This window comes from Pleurodeles waltl, chromosome 6 (assembly GCF_031143425.1).
Source record: "Pleurodeles waltl isolate 20211129_DDA chromosome 6, aPleWal1.hap1.20221129, whole genome shotgun sequence".
NCBI lineage: Eukaryota > Metazoa > Chordata > Amphibia > Caudata > Salamandridae > Pleurodeles > Pleurodeles waltl.
Genome location: NC_090445.1, coordinates 604,433,359 through 604,447,598, shown reverse-complemented (window position 1 = coordinate 604,447,598; position 14,240 = coordinate 604,433,359). Strand labels below are relative to the sequence as shown.

Sequence of the window (14,240 nt, the reverse complement as noted above, 5' to 3'; positions counted from 1 at the left end):
GGGCTGGAGTACATTTACTATTGTTGGTCTGTTTAGCTGTAGTAACTTTAGGCGTGCAGTTTGTGAATAGCAGTAGGCTGATTCTTTTGGGGGGTGGGTGCATGTCCTTCCCTAAGCCCCTCCTTAGCCTAGCCTGAACCCCTCCTTGCTCCTCCCTAAACCCCATTTATTGTGTAATGGGTACGCCTCATTTTTTCACCACACCACCTGGTCCCTCTAACTATTATTACTATGTAGTAAACTTACATGTGTGAGTATCTCCTTATAGAAAAATAGGAGAGGTGGAGATTTACAACAGCAGTTTGTAGTACTTTAGTAGTACTACTGGAGTACTACTAAACATATAACAAAATGCAGTTTGTGAATGGTACCCTTACTCATAGGTTGGTGAACTCCATTTTGTAGTAAGTAGTATTGCTGTACTACTTTACGTATTACAAACTGCTGTTTGTGAATTGGGCCACTGTGTTTAGCCAGGGAATCACTGAAGTAACAGCGTGAATTGGGCTTTACTTCTCAGAAAAGTGTTTTTGGAAACCTTACAGCAGGAGCTGATTTGAAAGAAAATGCTTTATGGTGTGAATTCTGCCTGGAACACTGCAGTGTAATGAAACAAAATGAAAAACGAACTTCAAGGAAAAACAAATAGTTAAACAAGGTGTTTAAGCCACACGTTTCCTGATTCATCAGCAGTATCAGGGACTCATTATTCCTGGTGGTATTGAGAGTCTCTTGTATGTGCCCTGTGGTGCCTTAGTGGTGAGATTTGTTCCAGGTTCTTCACCAAAAGCTGATGTATAATTTAAAAGTATTTCAGGTAAGAGGGATCCAAACCCCCATCTGTTCTCACCCTAGAAGTTCACGTCATATGTGCATGGTGGTTCTTACTGACAGCCTACACTGGGAACTTACCCGATCCATTGGAGTACGACCCGTGTGGACAGGGCTCACACACACTGGTGTTGGTCGGATGGAACCCTGGGTTGCATGGTGGGCAAGGGGTTTTGGTGCCAGAAGGAGGAAGTTTCACAGCACCTTTTGCATCTTCGCTGCAGATCTTTGGTTCAATCCATTTATACATCATCTGAGTCTTGAAAAGACAAAGAGGACAGAGTGGGCGATAACTGTTATTGTTCATATCCTTTTAAGGTTTTTTAAAAGAAGGACTGCACCTAAATGTGCATCCAAGCACAGCACAATAAACTTGACATGATTAGCAAACAATCAAAAAACATAATAGCTATATATAAACATTGTTTGGTGCAGTTTCCAGTTAACAGCTTAAGTGTGTGGTGTGTTCAGAGTTACTGAAAGGGTGCAAACAGAAAGGATTCAGGTAGGTCTGTCTTTATATGAACAATGGGCCCTGTTAGAACAGGATGCGTACATTTATTGTATTTCTATAGTCATAATTTGCAGAAGGAAATCCCATAAACAAGCCATCTTATTGTCATAGCCAGTCATGTTCACAGTGGATTCAAAACTGTGGATTTATCAGTAAGCTGAGATGATGGTAAGATTTGGGGACATCCGCTCAGAATGGTATTAGTTATTTTTGGGCTTCATCGAGACTCCTAAAAGTATGGAGGAAGACTGAAAACTGGTCGTCATTTTGATATTGGTAGTTAAACTGCAAATAAATGTGAGAAGTTATTCTCAGACAACCTTCCAGCGGTAGCTGATTTGCTTCAGTAACTAAAAAATAACAAGCCAATAGGTCATACTTATGCGAGAGCTATTGGGTTTGCAAATCTGTTTTTGTCATGTTGTAAACTGGAATGGCTGAATGTTAGTGGCATAGAAGAGAGTGGCATGGAGTAAGGTTTCATAGAGTGGAATGTCATAGAGTGTTGCAGAGTGGCCAAGAGTGGAGCAATGTAGAGTCAAGTAGAATGGGGCAAAATGGAGTGGCATAGAGTGGAGTAGGATGGTATATAGTGGAGTGTTGCTGAGTGGAGAAGAAAGGCGTAAAGTAGAATAGAGTGTTGTGGCACAGAATGGAGTAGAGTGTGTTAGAGTGGAGTGGCGGAGAGTGAAGTGGCGTGGAGTGGCACAGAGTGGACTAGAGTGGCATAGAGTGGAGCGAAATGTCATAGAATGGATTACAGTGTCATAGAGAGGAGTGGCATAGAGTGAGTGAAGTGTTGTAGAGTGGATTAGAGTGCCATAGAGTGGAGTGGTACAGAGTGGCATAGAGTGGAGTACACTAGAATGGAGGAGGGTTTCAGAGTGGAGTGGAGTGGAGCTGGGTAGAGTGGAGTAAAGTGTCATAGACAGGAATGGAGTAGAGTGTCATAGAATGGAGTGGTATAGTGTGGAGTACAGTGTTGTAGAGTGGAGTGTCATATTGTGAAGTATTGTATAGTGTTGTAGAGTGTCACGGAGCGGAGTAGAGTGTTGTAGAGTGGAGTGTCATAGAGTGAACTAGAGTGGAGTGGTTTAGAGTGAGGTATTGTAAAGTAAAGCAGAGTGTCGTGGAGTGGCATAGAGGGGAGTGGAGTCGAGTGTAGAGTGGGGTAAAGTGGTGTGGAATAGAGTGTAATGGAGTAGAATGGTGAGAGTTGAGTAGTGTAGAGTGGCATGGAATGTCATAGACTAGAGTGCTGTAGAGTGGCATAGAGAGGTGTAAAGGGGGCAGGAATGGAGGGGTGTTGCATGGAGTACAGTGTCATAAAGTGGAGTGGCATAGAGTGTTGTAGAATAAAGTGGCATAATTTGGAGTGGGCTAGAGTGGAGCAAAGTGGAGGGGCTCAGAGTGGAGTGGCATAGAGTGGATTGTCATAGAGTGGAGTGGCATAGAGTGGACTTTCGTAGAGTGGAGTGGCGCAGAGTGGAGTGTCATAGATTGAAGTGGCATAAAGTGGAGTAAAGTGGCAGAGAGTAGCATAGAGTGCAGTGGAGTGTCATAGTGTTGTGGATTGGAGTAGAATGGAATGGAGTGGCATAGAGGAGAGTAGAGTGTCTTAGAGAGGATTGGAGTAGAGTGGCCTAGAGGGGAGTGGCATAGAATGAAAATTAAGTAGCCTGTCATAGAGTGGAGTGATGTAAAGTAACACTGAGTTCAGTAGAGTGGAGTGGATTGGTGTGTTGTATAGTGGAGTGGTGTAGAGGAGTGGAGTATCATACAATGGAATGTCGAAGAGTGGAGTGGTGTAGAGTGGAGGATAGTGTTGCAAAGTGGAATGGAGTGGTGTAAAGTGGAGTGGTGTACAATGGAATAATGTGACGTACAGTGGAGTGGCACAGAGTGAAATAAAGTGGAGTAGAGGGGGGTGGCATAAAATTGAGGGTTGCAGAGTGGAGAGTTGTAGACTGGAGGGTCATAGAGTGGTACAGATAGAGCAGAGTGGAGTAAAGCATCATAGAGCCGAGTGGCATAAAGTGTTGTGGAGTGCCATTACTTAATGTGGAGTGGGGCTGGATGGACTATGCATGGTGTGGTAGTGCACTTCCATTAGAGACCACACATTATATTTGCACAGACATTCAGTTTTACTGATAAAACTATACAGAGCACAAACAATAATGTGTGGAAACTGGCATCACCTTGGGTATGGATTTGATTTGATCGTATTAAAATATTTGTTTCTATAACACTTCAGAATCACAAAAAATGTGCTTCCTTTTTGCTTTCCTAATTCCAATATATTCTGAAACATCTATACTGTTCATTTACTGGCATTTAGATGTTGTTGTGTGCTAGATAAAGTAAGATCCTACAGCATTTCCCACCCCCACTACCTGGCAAGATTGTCACATAAGTCCTCTCACTTTGCAGTCAGAGAAAAAAGTAAACAGTGGCCTCCATCGGAAGATAGAGCCTAACATTTGATCTCTGTCTTTGAATGCACACCTAATGTGGCAAGATAGAAACAAACTTTAAAGACCTGTTTATTGCTCATTCACTTCTGTACTTCTACATGGTTATTTTGGGGGTGCCTCAGCACCCCCTCTACCCTACTTCCAGCACCTATGGCATGGGCATGAAATTGAGGAAGATGCTTGTTTAGGTTATTCTGTTAGTAGAGAACACTGGTGATAATAAACAACCTTGTAGACAGAACATTGTTCCTCGCAGACATGCAAGATTATTGGCATCGATAAGCGAAATTCATCAAGCAGAAAGATAGGAGGTAGAAAACCTCTTTTAAGAAATACTGCAAGTTTACTATTTCCTGAACTAACTTTCAAGGGAGACAACTGAAAACACATGTACTCTTGTGGAGTGCCTCACGAAAAAGGGAAAAAAAACAGTTCCCAAAAACCAAGCACTCGTAGAAGAATGCAAGGAGCCAGTCAGAGAGGTGGTACACAGGCTATGTTCTATGGAATGGAAGAAGACATGCTGAGCAGCCTGAAACAAATAAAGTCAGTAAATTGAAATGAAATGTGAGTTACAAAACACAAAACCAATGGTAAGCAATAGACGGAATGCAGTCCTAAGGAAGCTTTCAGAACCCCCCCCAATATGTCATCGCAGCCATACAGGCACGCTGTCTGGTAGGCTTCGACCTAAAAAAGGAAAAAGTAATCCCTCAAGAAATAGGAGAAAAAGGTAGGAACATGAAGTACTGGACTGTATTCCTCCTCTTTATATAAGAAAGCCTGACACCAGCTTGCAATTTGTCAAGCAGAAAAACGTTAACACAAGAACTTTCTTCCACCTGCCAAATCACGAGTAAGCACAGGTTGAGTGCTTGTGGGTTTACTTTTGCACACATTGAGTGTATGTGGGTATACCTTTGCACAAGTTGAGTATATGTGGTTATACTTTTGCACAGGGTGAGTGTATGTGGGTATGCTTTAGCCATGTTGAGTGTATGTGGGTATACCTAATTGGGTATTGATGATGGTCAAATAAATCATTTCACAGTCCTTGGAAATATAATTGACATGGGAAGTGACATAATTACATCAACATTGCACAAGGAATGCAACAGTTTACAACTTACCTCCCCATTTTCATCACATGGAGTATGAGTGTAGAAAAAATCCTGCTCAGTGCACGGGGGACGAGCAGTACATGAGCTGGATCCTGCCACTGCAACCAAATGCACAGACAATTCAAGATACAGATTTGGGAAAACTGGCATTATTTTATGACGATTCTGTGCGATTTTAACACCTATGTGCAATCTAAGCACAATTTTAGTTAATAGCACAATCTCCTAGGCAGAACAGAGAGTGCAAGAAAGGTGACAGAGAGAATGTGTAGGAACCCTACAGTGAGGCGATGACATCTGGTCCCTTCGTAAATTCACAATCTGTATATAGTAGGCACCAAACATTACCCAGCTGTGTTGGGAGATACAGTGCAAGGCGGTCTGTGCGAGGTGCCGGCAGCCCAATAATATGTGCAAAAATCCCTACAACAAAGGAAAAGTACAGATACCAATGTGCAGCGTGCACGTTGCAGGATTTTTGTAATGTAGCTTCACCAACGCGTTTCGGCCACAGCCTTGTTCATGGTCCGTGGTTCTTTTGTTGGAAAAAAAAAAAAACCACACACACACACACACACACACACACACACACACACACACACACTTTTTTGTAACTGTTATTGTGTCACGATTATCTGATCTTTGAATATTCCACCCTTGAGTAATATTACTTTACTTTCTACCCAAGCTCTCACTGTCCCTTTTGACAGTAAAACACTCACTACATGAAATGAAAATAATCCAAAATTCAAACTATTGTATGACGACAATCAAGGGACACATTCTCTCCTACTAAATTAATGTTCATACTCTTTATTGTCTTATCCTTTTTTCACCATTTTCAATCCTGTAGTGCACCACACACGATAGAAGCTTCTACGGTGAAGGAAAAATCATGTGTTTATAAGAAAAGGTATTAAGTATTCTATGATCTCTTTAGCAGTGTCTCTCATATCAGAACCCAGTGCTATTTGGTTGAAGTATGTATGGAAGCCTAAATGGCAGGTTGTTTCGCGAAATTGCACCATTTCACCCGCTTGCATAATTATGCATCATTCTTGGTAAAAAATGACTACGAGCGTTCCATTCGCAGCACAAATTCACCACACGTGCATTGAAACAACAGAATGTGAGCAGTATGCTTTTTTTGCAAAATTGTTTTAGCGCAAAATTAGTCTCTCGCATCAAAAATTGATGTAAAGACACAATTCACACTAAAAAGCAGCTCTAAGTGACAAATGATGTGCATTTTGCACATCCCTAGCAACAAGCACAGCCACTTGGGATATAACATGTTATGTACGATATCACATTCAACATTTTTGAAAAGGCACATGGCAGAGGTGTTGAAGTTAGTGGGTAAACAAAACTAATGAAATAGATCAGTGTTGAGGTGGATCTACGATGTAATATCTAGCGACTTCCTAAACAATGTAGGGTCCTCTATGGCTCCAATCAACAAAGGCAGATCGCTCCATTAATAGACACCTGCACTGAGAATGCACTGCCAGCCATTTGAACTTTAAGTATCGGGGCACTTCCAGAAGTTGATCATTTGAGAGGCAATGAACATGACTTAGGATATAGAGTCTGATTTAATTATTGACAGAGGAGGAACTCTGCAACTGAGTTCTCTCTCCACCAAGACTATTTGACGATGGTTCTGTCATGTCTGACTGAGTCATCTGGCAAAGTCACAATGCACTGGCAGGAACGGCCTTAACAGCAGTTCGTGTCAATGCTTAAAATATCTTCCAGGCCGGCGGACATTTCAAAATTTGCCACCTGGATGAAGTAATTTACGTTCAGAGGACGGACCGACAGCCCACATTTGGATCGGCCCCACAGTAATTGAATTTCCAAAAGTCATTGAGTTTCTCATAAGAAACTGCAAAGATCACTGAGGGTAAATTTCACCAGTTTTACCACTGAACATCTCTGTAGTATTTTCATTGGTAAAACATATTGTAACTATGGCAATGATTCAGAAAAAGACAGGCTACCAACTTCTGCTTAGTGCAAAAGTCTACAATAAAAGCTAGTTAGGTGGAGAGTGCTGTCACAGTCCAGATAGAAAAGGGAAAGGTAAATGTTAGTATGCTTTTAGCTGAAAGGATTGGTAGTAAGAAATGAATTCCTATTGAATGCCATTTCTTTGTCCCTCGCTCTAAGGTCATTTGTTAGGTCTCACAATATGGAATACCATACCAGAGCACCACAACATTTAGAAGGTTCTTAGAAAATGAAAAACTGTACCTAAAAGAAAAAATCATGAAGCAGCACTCTGCCAATTTTAGTGCTATCTTAGGTCCTGATTTAGATCTTGGCGAATGGAATACTCCATCACAAATGTAGCCCGTCTGCCATATTACAATCCCCATAGGATATAATGGGATCGTAATATGGCAGGCGGGATATCAGTCCCGTTTGTGACGGAGTAGTCCCCTCCGCCAAGATCCAAATTAGGCTCTTATTTTTCAGAATCCAAATATTAACCGCTTGACAGCTGGGGCGTCCGTGCACCAGTGCCAGATATATATTGCATTGTCTGCAAAGTCCTTGGGCAAACATTATAGGGAGGCTTCCCTTGCCATTTGTGGTGTGTTCCCATGACGGACATGTCAATCCTGAGGGCGTGCCTGAGGTACTTTTTATGACGTGAACACTGGTCTCGCCTCAAGGAACACACTGCTAAGAAAACAAATCTGGCCTAGTACCAGTTTTTTCTAATGAAGAAAGCAAAACCTTTCCTCGCAGACTGCGACTCCAGAACTGCAGACCCAGCTCCATGCTCTTCCATCTGGACGTTGGCAATGTCCTGCTAATCACTGTCCCAGAATCCACACTGACTCCACAATTAACCGCTCTTGGGGGCACGCCACAGCATTCCTCATCAAAGGCCTTGGAGAAATGTGGCCACATCACCCTACCCTGAGACAACTCCCCTGACTCCCCTTACTGGCCTGCACCATCAGTGAAACCAGCTCCGTCACCTACAAAACCATCACAAGCATCTCACCTGCAGATAGGCTCACCACCTCAAGTGGTTCTTGGCACACCCACAGCCAGAAAGAATATCAGACTGGAGACAAAGAAGTGCAGAAAGGAGAAAAACGAGGCAAAATGTAATCTCCATTTAGGTACCCCAAGATCTGGAACGATAATCGTGGACTGCCACAACCCTGCTCCAATTAGGAAAGAGCTGAAGACACAAGTCTTTAAACCACTGCATCATGATAAAGTAACAATCCATCTCACATTTGACCTGTATCCTTGGCTTTGACCCTGGACAGCACTCCACTACCTTTTGTTTAGGTTTATTCTATACAAGTACCACATACATACATAATACTTTTCCAGTTGTAGTATGTTTAGATGAACAATGCAAATACTGTGTAATAAAACTGACCATGTATAATCAAGACCAGGCCTTCTTCCTGTCTGTGATTATCTAACATTGAGGCTTCTATTTTAAAACACAATGAAAGCTGTCATGTATTGCAAAGATCACAACAATTTTCACAGACTAGAAACACCTTGGGTATACAAGACAAGCCTGTGTAAAGATTAAGAGTCCTGGGGGCTTCCTTTAGTTCTAGAACCTATAGAGGTGGAAACGCTGGCATATTTGTGACAATTTTGTATACTACACTAAACAATTGTCAAATTATAATAATAATAAAGGCAATATTCCATTAGAAGGGTTTTTGCTGCCGCCGCCGTTGCTGCTGCTATACACTGGATAATCTATCCCCAGCTTTATATTACCGGTGCTTAATTTGTAAATAAAAAGGTGCCGGTGCCGAAAACCCTCCTCAAACACGCGGCTGCTGCAATTAAATGTGTGAACACGGAATACTGAGGCAGCTAATCCAGAAGCCATCTCTGGCCTCTTTAATCCATATAAAGCCACTCCCTGCCCCTTCAGCTCACTCTTGCAGCTTTCTATTTTCTCTCTTTGTGACACCTGTTCGTTTTCCCCTTCATCCGTCTTTCCCATATGTGTCTTTTGCTCACAGCAAATGCTTGAGGCAGAAGAATAAGCCCCGGCCCTCAAAAATTAGTGCCGGTGCTCAGCACCGGAAACGAGCACAAACTAAGCACTGTAGATTACTAAGATATTCAAAGTCACCATGAAGGTCTGTGACCATGTAAAGCAGACGCCTGAAAGCAAGTGCCTTACAGGGAATTAAACTCCAACATAACAGGCAATATCCTTTTAAATGTACAGTTAGGTTTTGTTATGCTACATAAGTGCATTCCCTCCCGTTTCTTTGGAGGATGGCCTTCCCGAGGGCCATGTTTTATTACTATTGTAGCAACAATAACTTTTTCTTAAGCATTTCATACTACACTTTCATTGTTTCTGTGGGCTGTATAGAGTAAGTGTTTTCTAAATGCATGGTGCTTATGTTCAGTGACCCCGGAAAGCTGGGAGGCCGAGCTTGCCTTGTAGAGATTCAGACTCCTGACTTGCTGAACCCTCCATGTTTCTAAGCGAGCATTCATTTCACTGAGCTATCTTGATGGCTTGTGTGAGGGAGAAGGGGGTGGGCATTTTCCAGTGTCTAGTGAGGTCATAGCTCGTTTTTAGGGTCCGCACAGATTATGTGGACTCTACCAATGTCTGTCAGTGAAATCTGTTTGAGCCTCGGAAGGTGGACTGGCCATCCACGATGCATGTGACCATCTCTCTACAGGGAGACAAGGGGGAAAGCTGCAAAGGGTTCCCTGCCCCCTTGGGTGAGGTTGCTAAAGAGAGGGCAAGGGAGGCATTGGGGGATACAATTGTGCCACAGTCACTAATCACCTGTAACTAGTTATTACAAATACTGAAATCAGAACAGCTATATTTTACAAAAAGATTGCACAACCGTTTATAGGAAGACTATTAAGTCCACCTTATTATATATCACTACTCTATAACATAAACTGTTTAACGGGCTGGAGAGAAAAGGGAAGGATTATTTAGGTATCAAGCACAGCAGCATCTCCCGATGCTAGCACACTATGAGCTACATTAACACAAGATGTTTTTTAGAAGGTTGTGATACGCACAGGCAGCTGTTGTAGAATCAAGGTGTTGTAATGTATGTATGTGTGTGCGGTGGGGTAAGTGACAGTTTCTTTCATTCATGATTCTGTGCGAGATAGTACAGGGATCTTCCCCTGCTCTGTGTGCGTGCGTGTGTGTGTGTGTGTGTGTGTGTGTGTGTGTGTGTAAAAACCTTACCTGAGTATTTGTCTTTGTCACACTCCTGGCAGGAAGTAGCCCCCTTCGAAGAGTAGGAGCCCGCAGGGCACTCCTTGCAGGTCCCAGAGCCTCGCTTGGAGGTGTAGGTCCCGGGTTTGCAGGGGAAGCATTCTGACGTGTAAGCCGCTCCTGGCAGGCGGGTCAGAAAGGTCAGGAAAAAAGAAGAACCAAAGTCAAATCAGAACCCTGCTGTCCTGACACATATAACTGTCTATCAAAATGCCCTCTTTAGGAGACACAGCCCTTATCTAGAGAGCATCACATGGAATGGAACATCTTAATATCATTTTCCTCCGATCCTCTCTTAAAACCCTTATATTTAAACATCACCATGCCATTTCAAACAAGCAAGGGGCCTCTTTTCAACATTTTAATGCTAGGAGCTAAGGTTATGTGTGGTACGGGCATCGTTTGAATATATGTCCTGTGAGTAATCCTTACTGAAAGACGCACATCTCTTCTAAGAGAGCAGCTGGGCTTCACATACAGGACAGGAAAACAGTTAAGATGCGAACATAAGCAGCCACAGGTTAAGAAACTATGCGTAAAACGTGGTAATTCGGTGACTACATAGAGGACGTCAAAGCCGGAGGAGCAGTCACTGTTCATGTCTGTGCTGCAGACAGTGACAATGCTGATCTAGCTTGACGTGATCCCAAGCAAGATACTACACCCATCCACAAGATGGTGCACGAAGTGGGCATAAGGAAAAGAGGGAAGGTCATAGAGTGAAAATGTACAACATTAATTCTAATGAAATCAGCAGAAAAGGAAGAGCAGCAAACTACAGAAAGAAAATAGAAAACCAGGAAGTAATAAAGCAAGACAAACAGGGCTGAAAGAACAGAAGGAGTAGAAAAGAAGAGAAGGCAGTAAAGAGGGAGAGATTAAGGAACAGGGAATGGAAGCTGAAGACGCTCACTTACCGGTAATCCCAATATATCTCAACAGGACTGGCTTCGGGGGCTTCATTCCCACTGAGAAACCCGTAGTCCTCCAGTACAGGACGTTATTGCCTCTGGTCAGGCCCAACTTGAAAGGAAACACCAACAACCATTAATATATCCTAGTGGTCCTGCTTGGTGGCACTAGCAGCAAACAGGAATTAAATCAGTGACATCGGGCACGAGGAAGATCCGCTGCTGCTTGCTGTACAGATGGGGCCCTGGTCACCTATAAAATGCAGCCAGAGGGAGCGCCTGTCACACCTGGCTTCCCTTTTGCCATGGCTTCATGGGTTATGAGAGCTGAGGCAGGGACATGGAAAGTAAACATTACTCTGGAAGCCTGGCTCACTCCTGGTGCTTTACACTCAGTGCCCTTCCCTTAGCCATGTTCACATGGATTGTGATGTCATTTCCACAACACTAGCAATTCATTTTGAAAATGGATGTTTTAAAGAGGAGTCAGTTAGTTAGGATACACAGCAATATGCAAAGATTTGAGACTGGACTTAGTTTATTGGCTCTGTCGACCAATGTGATAACCTTATAGGATAACTGGAGGCAGAACATGGCAGATTTGGAGAGCAATTTTGAGATTAGTGTTTGAGTACCAGATTTCAAATGTGGTTTGTGTGCAACCTGGACTTGACAAACAAGGATCACTCAACTGGATGCTGGAAGGACGCCAATATGACCAATAGGACCAGCCTACCTGAACCAGCGACTCAACCTCCACATACCCCACAGGACCCCACACTTAGCCCAGCTCTCTCTCGCAGAAGTACCCCACATCAGGAATACCAGAACAGGAGGACGCTCCTTTTCCTACCTCGCAGCCACCGCCTGGAACACCCTTCATCTCCACATCAGACAAACCACCTCCCTCCTCAGCTTCACAAAGGAACTGAAGACATGGCTTTTTTAAGGACCACCTCACTGGTAAAAGCTACACTTCCCACCCCTCCCACCGCCTTGAGACCCTAACGGTGAGTAGTTGCGCTATACAAGCACTGACTGATTGATTGATTGATTGATCAGGTTCCACTATCCATTAAGTAGGGCTCTTCTCATGTTAGCACGCAAATAATGCATGCTCTGACTACTGGCTTAAGACTTACATGATCCCAACTGCAAATGGAGAATTTGCCCAAATGGATAAAGACTATTATGAAATTATAGCTCAAACACCCCACTCTCCAAGAAGATGACACCTGAATCTGCACTCTCTTTCTTGTTCATATTTTTATTTGAGTCTGCACCTTCAAATGTGGCTAGAATCTTCCTTGTGTGAAAAAAGAAATACTGGAATGAGGCCTGATTGATCAGCAGTGGCTGAGATTAAGTCAAGCATTCGTGCTGCTTTAAGCCTTGTTTGCATCATTCAGCATGGGGCTTTTGGGATCGGATATGGACTGCCACAGTTCACAGGAGACAGCGGGATAAACCAGTGTCCCCATGAGTAACATTAATTGTATGGTGCTGCTTTGAGCCTGACTTAAGTTTCCAATTTTCAGGGCCTACGGTTTAAGTTCTGAGGCTGTTTGTTCAGAATCTGCTCTCCCAAGGCCACATTCTGGAGTGCCACCGAGGTGTCGGCTCTTGCTTTTAATCGGAAACTCAGAGTAGGGCTCCTGCACTAGGTCATTGTTAGAGGGCTCCTTCTCTGAATATGGGGGTGTCATGCCCGCCTGTGTGCATTATGCACCTCTCACCTGAGGCCTCCCAGCCAAGCTGGTCGCTCTAAGTATGTACTTATTCGAGAGGCGGCTCTGTTTTATTATCTTAAAGTCCTCAATTCCCAGAGGCCAGAATTTGTCTGATGTGTGTTGTGTTCAGGGTGGGGCGTGGGATGTGGCGATCAGGAGTAGTCAGTTTTTGTTTTACTGCAAACGAAGAGTTTTTTTCTTGGTCTAGGCAGGCAGCTTGTTCACGGATCACGGTTTCACAGTACAGCCTCCCTTACAATTTCACCCGGAAAAGCGAACTTACATCAGCGCTGCCCGAATAAAACAAAATAATGCTCACATGATGGTATTCCCATCCATTCTCAGTGATTTTCATCCACCTGGATTCCTCCACCGTTGGCTGGCACTGGTCATTCTGAACCTAGGGAGCAAAGCATACAGCATCAGTGTGGTGTGGTGTACAAGAAGCGATTCAGAAAAAACACACCAGGCAAACCTACTCTTTCCATTCCATATCTGCTGTTTGCATATGAAATCTACAAATGTACTTGAATACTCTAACTGGAATAGTATGTGGCTGGTGCATTGGGAAGGCCAGTACCAATGGGGCTGGAGAGAGTTTGTCAAATACTCAGTTCTCCTTTTCAAGTCTCTAAATGTTTATTTGCTCAATTCTACACCTCCTAGGTTTCTGTACCAGACTCTTTTGAAACTATATTCTGCTTTTGTTATAAGGCATATTTTCTGAAGTTAATTATGAACCTCTCCCCCTCCACTAGCCTCAAATACTGCCCACTTGTAGTAGTTACCTTTCATTGTGTTTATTCATTCATTCGCTTCATGGATTTTTCGATTGCCCACTCGTGTGTCTCTCTGCCACAGAACACATGCTTAGAGCCTGAGTCTTGTACGTGCAATGTCAGAGATAAGGCCTGCCATACCTCTAGAACGGTACTTCCGTTGATGTCTTACCATCACATGAAACGTGCTAACAGGATTCTTCACAGCACATCTTCCATTCTTTCCCTGATCACTTTGAGCCACTTTGCAAGACCTTCACCTTGACATCACTCAAGATGCCTCTCAATGTTTAATGGGCTTTAAGCCCTCACCTTCCATTCTCCATTGCTTCTCGGTGTTTCTCTCCCTGTCTCATTTACACCACTCATTCCATTTTTTATAATAAATCATTCCTGATTGTTTCTGCTTTTTTGAACCTGAAGCCAATGACAGATTCGTTCTCTACATCTCCTGTAAATAGCAAACTATATTTATCGCCACCCTGTCATTTCGGTATGCCACTTTTTATTTACTCCCAGCACTCACTGTACACTATATCAACAAAGTTCCTAATTTAGTCCTCCTACCAAGCTGCCGCCCCCCAGTAGGACCACTAAATGTGATCCTCTCACAC

At 43.3% G+C, this 14,240-nt stretch overlaps 1 protein-coding gene and 1 long non-coding RNA gene across 2 annotated transcripts in view; one reads left to right on the top strand and one right to left on the bottom strand.

Annotated features, from left to right (window-relative positions):
• Positions 1-14,240, bottom strand: part of ELAPOR1 (endosome-lysosome associated apoptosis and autophagy regulator 1) — a 344,279-nt gene that overhangs the window by 97,784 nt on the left and 232,255 nt on the right. The window contains exons 5-9 of the mRNA XM_069238875.1: positions 13,167-13,247; positions 11,124-11,229; positions 10,177-10,326; positions 4,953-5,041; positions 913-1,090 (exon numbers count right to left, since the gene is read on the bottom strand). Coding sequence (XP_069094976.1) covers positions 913-1,090; positions 4,953-5,041; positions 10,177-10,326; positions 11,124-11,229; positions 13,167-13,247 — 604 coding nt within the window. The remainder of the gene's footprint in view (positions 1-912; positions 1,091-4,952; positions 5,042-10,176; positions 10,327-11,123; positions 11,230-13,166; positions 13,248-14,240) is intronic.
• The window catches only part of LOC138300041 (uncharacterized), a 195,289-nt gene that overhangs the window by 142,605 nt on the left and 38,444 nt on the right, over positions 1-14,240 (top strand). The window lies entirely within an intron of this gene.